Here is a 6,220-nt window from a genome sequence, read left to right on the forward strand (position 1 = left end):
GGAGACAGGCAAGATCAGCGCTTCCACCCACAATAAATGGCAACACTCCTAGAATAAGTAACTGAATGCTCGTAGAAGGCCAACAGTCCTTTCAGACTCTGCAAGAAGAAGCCATGTTGAGCCTACATTTTATGTGCTTCAGAGCCCATGAAGACTGTTTAGAGGCTATAGCTTCTGCTGGCGTTATAACGCTATGGGACCAAATGAAATGGAATTCACATCAGAACATATACATTGTAAGAGGGAATCTGTAAAATATACATTTTGCCTTCTCCTGGTGACGCCTCTACAATGCCCTGTACATGTACAATGTGTGTACAGTAGGGCTGGGTATCGGTACAGCGTACCGGTACAAAACCGGTTTTCCTCATTGGACCGGTCCAGAAAAACCGGACCTGAAAAAATTAGGTAGACCGGATGTTGGACCGATTAGAAAATTAACAGATTATTTTATCAGGCATTCACACGTTTTGGCGCTTGCAGGTGGAAGAAAATAACAAGAGTGAAGTAGAGTAGAGTTTATAGTAATTTCTACCAAGTTTTACAGCCAATCGTACAGGTACAGTTAGCGTTGTAGGATTTTAAAACCCCAGTGTAAGTCTAATACTCCACCAAACAGATTTCTTTGTAGTGAAATGGACCATTGGTATCAGTCATATTGCATCAGGTCCAGGTTCAGGTCCGGACCTGGACCTAATCCTCTGGACCTGAACCGGACCTGGACCTGAATTTTCTGTACCGGTACCCAGCCCTAGTGTACAGGCAGTATAACACAAACAACAAGCCATGACTACATACGAGATTCTCAGTCCTTTTATTTCCAGTGAAGCCACTGCCAGGCTTCCCATGTGCAGGGGAAATAAATATGTCAGTGTAACAGTCTGTAGTCTGCTGAGCTGTGGCTCTTCTACAGTGGCTATCAGTAGACTGCTGTATTCTGTGTCCACAATAGCCGTCTGTGGTCTGCTATAATTTACACGAGCTGTCTGTGGTCTGCTATAATCTACACGAGCTGTCTGTCGGTGTCTGATATCAGTTATAATGGTGACAATTATATTATGGCACAGGTTTGTAAAGCACTGAGTGGGAAATTGTCAATTTTACATGTGTGACCGTTGTTTTAACACAGAAATTGGAGTGGGAACTTTCCCTTTGGCTGCCACCTCACCTACTCCCTTGCCTTGCAACATGTAAAGCTGGTATCTCACTGAAGCTGTGGGCACATTGGCATTGTCTCTGCAACTTGACAGATTGCTGAACAAATTTCATTTGTAAAACAATCTCTTATGATCTATGTATTTTGTAGGGACTGGGTAGGTAGGTGTTTTGTTGTCCTTTTAGTGTTACGTTTTGCATGATACAATGTATTTCCATTACAAAACCCATGGTAACAAACAAAGTCAATTTAAAATGCAGCACCACTGCTATCGTGTCACAGTCAAGAGAGATACCAGCTTCAGTAGGCCTAGGAGGTACAACTCTAGAACATTTGTCCTTACTCATAACACATGGGGAACAATATTATGCACAAGTTTGGCCCAAATTCCACAAATGACAAAGTACGTAACAACATGCAACTATGAGTGACTACCGGTAGACGGTAGTATACATGATACACAATGTTACGTTCCTCTGTTAGAACAGGTTCCACCTTGACCTAAACCTGAGTTCTGTTCTGATAAAGATAACTTAGGTTACAGATCTTTCAAACGGTCTTTTACAAGCTGGAGTGAAGTCTAAATTGTTCCTCGTAAGTTGCAGATAACAACTAACAAGTTATTACACATTTACAGTATGGGCAGTGAATTACACACAGGAACAGTGGTACATTATCACAACCATCCTGCCTTCATAATTCCCTTGTCAACATTGAGTTGCTATTTGAATGAAAGCTTCTCTGTGTTGGTATAATCTATAGTTGTAGAGTTTAAACTTTGTTCCAACACAAAAGAAAGAAACTCACCATGAATTTTTGGTCAAACTTCTGGGACATCAGCAAAGTGAATCTGAAGAAGGTCGACGAGCTTGACCAAAAATTTATGGTTTCTTTCTTGTGTGTTGGAACTATTGAGCTGCTATATCAAACCACAGCCCTTAGCTTCCCCTGCCTAACACTAGTAACACTGAAACCTGTTTCCTCAGCCATCTACCTGTACTGACTCTACACATGCTCACATTGCCTACCAGCCAAACATTGCACAGAACTTCAGCCTGTTCAGGCATTGGCACCGACTTAAGTAACTACATTTGTGTTATGAGATGTCTATCTACCTGGCATAAGTGTGTCCACAATTGCTATGTAAGGCCCAATACACTTCATGCTGTACTTGTCTGTTTTACATAGTTGACCAGGGCGCTATGTTGGATGCAACACATTTCAATGAAATGCTGTACAGTTGGGTGGATGTACTATCCTAACAATGACATACATGTTCTTTCTTCTATGTCATGCTTTTATTTCTGTGATTATGCATATATGGTAGACTTAAGAATTCCTTACGGATTCCAAATTCCTCAGTCTAACACAAACTGAGTTTCAGTTTCAGTTTCAGAGTCTGTTCTGTGATATATGCCAGTCTGACTGGTGGAAGGGCTGATAGTTGTAATTTAGTCAGGATACAAATTTATGGAGTTTTGTCAAATTTTCCTGCTTTTGATGAAGTTGCACATTTCCCCTCCCTGCAGCAAACATGGACTAACCCAAGGCTTGCACCTTCCGTGGTCCACACAACACACACCACCAGACTACAGTACATGTACACACAGCCTAGCTTGGACAGAATTACACATAGTGTACAAGCATGGTGGTAACATTGGCATGAGGTAGTCAGGTCTCCAGTAGCTCTGAGCATGAACCTAACTCACTGACTCTTACATTACACTCACAGAATCCATGAAAATGAAAAACAAAAAATCTTTGCAAGATTATGACCAAAAATTGAAGATTTACAATTCATTCCTGGATATTAACTCTTCCTCTCTTATTTACAGGACGACACAGACAACAAATATTTCCAGATCACGACATTCCTCCAACGACCTTCAGGCGGTGGCTATCTAAGGACATCAAGATGGCCGCACTGCTCTCTGCCCTTCACCATGGCAACAGGCTCCTGATTGGTCACCCTGGGCTTCATCATGGCAACAGGTTCCTGATTGGTCACCCTGGGCTTCACCATGGCAACAGGTTCCTGATTGGTCACCCTGGGCTTCACCATGGCAACAGGTTCCTGATTGGTGGCCCGGGGCCCTGTCCCATCATGCACGTCTCCCTCCTCGACCTGGTTCCTCTGGAAGTAGTAATCCTCCACGACCCCGCCCTGCAGGGAGAGCCGCACCTTCTCCGCAAACTCCTCCCAGTTCATGCACGGCTCGAAGAAGGGCGACAGTGGCTCCTCAAGGTTAGGGTGGTACAGCAAGAACAGCAGCCCGATGATCACATCCTGGGGACAGAAAACATAAAACATGGTTTATCCTTATTAACAAATAAGCCCCTGCAGTTCCTACAACTGTAGCTAGGGGGCTCCTCCAGGTTGGGGTGATACAGCAGGAACAGCATCCTGAAGCCTGGAAACTGGGCGTGAAGACTAGCCAACTGCTGCCCACCCTGTGGCAGGGAATCATGCAGCAGTATAATCAAATACTGGATAGTAGTACATGTACTTAGTATCCAGTATTTGATTTTACTTCTGCTGGGATCCCTAGTACTATTACTAGGATACTATTATCAATCATGGTCCTACCTCCAGTGTGAAGGTTGGCTGCCACTCATCCAGCATGGACAAACATATCTCTCCCTCATACTCATCCACAGTGTCGATGTTGGGGTGGTAGATGTTGGTCAGGCAGACGACACGGGGCGGGTACTGGGGGTACTGGTCGTGTAGAGAGAACTGGAGAGGAGAAAAACAAGTGTTTTATACTGTTTTGTACAGTGTCGATGTTGGGATGGTGTCGATGTTGGGATGGTAGATTTTATACTGTTTTATACAGTGTTGATGTTGGGGTGGTAGATGTTGGTCAGACAGACAACATGTGGCGGGTACTGGGGGTACTGGTCATGTAGAGAGAACTGGGGGTGATAGGTCATAGGTTATAATGTTATTCTCAATCACAAGTTCACAGGTGTCTCACATGGTGTTGATGGTGTGATTTCTAATCAGAACTTACTTTAAATTTTAATACCTAAGGAAGCCAAATTTACGTACATCATTGGACTAGGTAGGTAGGTACGTAGTAAGTATAGCTACATGGTTGTGTTACTGTGTTATGGTTGTAAAAGTGACATTTTATAAATATCAAAGTCTTAATAGTGTGTTCTATTGATAGATAATATAATGATGATAGCAATGATGTATTTTATTGAGTTCTGAAAACAAAAGCCAATAGGCTGTGCAGGATTGATAATTTATATCTTTAACAAACAAAAAATCATCATCATAATTTTGGAATGTGACTTTTAAAATTAAGTACATGTAGCACTATGGCATTATTTTTGTGGACATAAATATCGTACTAGTATGACATTATTTCCATTGCGCCATGCCATGCGGTGTTACATCACATTGCGAGGGGTGAATAGTGTGCCATGACAATGTACCGAACATCATGTATGACCAGGTATGAAAAAATAAATCAGTAGAAACTAAACGGTAAACCCTTCCCCGTACCTTAAACGTGAATCGGCCCCGCCTGTACAGCCCATCTTTAGGCACGATGTCCACCCCGAACTGTAGCGGCGCGCTCCCCCAGTCTTCTACCGCCGCCTGGCCCGCAGAGATCCGCTCCACGTTCCGCAACAACTGGTGGAACTCCTGCGCCAGCCCAGAGTACTTCATCCCGACGTCTTCAACGCGTCAAGACGCTCGGAGGAGGCTGGAAAATTAAGATGGAGACGCTAAACTCTAGATGCCGCGCCACGCCACGTGGATGGAACGGGCAAAGGTTCGACTCCCCTTCGGGACTTGTACTCGGCTTGCGCCACGAGGTGGGTATTTTTAGACGTCTACAGCGCTCGGTTGGGTGGTTCGGACGGTTCGGCAGAATATTTCACGCCATTTATAGCCGCCAGCAGCTGCGATATCGTGCAACGTTGTGCAATCTTCAATGGACTTAGTGGGACGCGCTTTTGTAATGTCACACTAGGGACATACCATTCCAGGGGTGAAAAATTATCGAGTTTGAAGCACTTATCCTAATATGATCAGTATTATCTAAATTCAACATTTCTATTGGATCAAATGTACATATATTATAAGTCTTAATATTTAAGTGTTGTTATTCTTTGACGGTTTCTTTCAGTTTGAATATGTATTGAATATATGGAAAAAATATATTACCTACTTTTTGCGAAATGGTATGGTCTTTCCTGCACGTGACGTAATCGCGCGAAATCCGGCTGACCTGAGGTCACCATAGGAAGAGTTCATTATTGTAAATGGGTGGTATCAATAACAGAAGATAAAGTGAATTGAAATATCTATGGCATAATATTCTATTTGTTCCTAAAAATGTGTAATTCTAAGATATCAAGTTAATATTTCATACCTAAGATGAATGATTTCAAGTCTAGTGAGTTATTCTAAGAAATTGACACATCCCCAACTTTTGATGGAAGGGTCGAGAAAATCTCCCGCCATGCAGCGCGCAGAATTCCTGTAGAAAATGGCGGCAGAGATGTAAACAGTTTGTAAACAGTGCAGAAAACCCGGCATTTCTCCTTCCACTGAACACCTGGAACCCAGGCAACACGCCACCATGCAGGCGGAGGACGCCAGATACCTGAAAAGGTCGGTTTTATTGGATTTTGGTGGCGGGTTTTCTGAATCGGCGCAAAACAAACCTAGCTGTCAGATTTAATTGAAATTATGAATACCGTGCATCATCATCATCATCATTTTCAGCACCAAGGGTTCACGTCTAGTGAAATATTAGACCTTAAACAAGGACATCAACAACAACAACAACAACATCATCATCATCCTCATAATTTGTTTATCCGGATAAATCTGGTAGAGATGAAGTTCTTGTATGATGCATGATGGTATTGGTAGCATATGAAAAAATTGAAATACTTTTTTCCTTCTGTCTGTCCGTGTGTGTGTGTGTGCATGTCTGTCTGTGACCGTGTGTTTATATCAAGGTATCAAGGTATATGTCCTGTGTGTGCATCTGTTTCTGACCCACACGCCCTAATAGTATCATCATCATCATCATCATC

General features: G+C 42.8%; 2 protein-coding genes across 5 annotated transcripts in view; one reads left to right on the plus strand and one right to left on the minus strand.

The window, feature by feature from the left end:
- Window positions 1-795: 795 nt before the first annotated feature.
- Window positions 796-5,138, minus strand: LOC118421723 (NEDD8-conjugating enzyme ubc12-like). The gene is made up of 3 exons (XM_035829220.1): window positions 4,671-5,138; window positions 3,744-3,893; window positions 796-3,443 (listed from the first exon to the last, which is right to left on the minus strand). The coding sequence occupies exons 1-3, from the start codon at window positions 4,836-4,838 to the stop codon at window positions 3,054-3,056; spliced, it is 708 nt and encodes a 235-aa protein (XP_035685113.1). The 5' UTR covers window positions 4,839-5,138; the 3' UTR covers window positions 796-3,053.
- A 480-nt stretch (window positions 5,139-5,618) lies between these two features.
- Window positions 5,619-6,220, plus strand: part of LOC118421714 (kinesin-associated protein 3-like) — a 107,805-nt gene continuing 107,203 nt past the window's right edge. For all 4 annotated transcript variants that reach the window (XM_035829193.1, XM_035829194.1, XM_035829195.1 and 1 more), the window contains exon 1: window positions 5,619-5,789. In XM_035829193.1, coding sequence (XP_035685086.1) covers window positions 5,758-5,789 — 32 coding nt within the window. In that variant the 5' untranslated portion in view covers window positions 5,619-5,757. The remainder of the gene's footprint in view (window positions 5,790-6,220) is intronic.

Source organism: Branchiostoma floridae, chromosome 8 (genome assembly GCF_000003815.2).
Source record: "Branchiostoma floridae strain S238N-H82 chromosome 8, Bfl_VNyyK, whole genome shotgun sequence".
NCBI classification, from domain to species: domain Eukaryota; kingdom Metazoa; phylum Chordata; class Leptocardii; order Amphioxiformes; family Branchiostomatidae; genus Branchiostoma; species Branchiostoma floridae.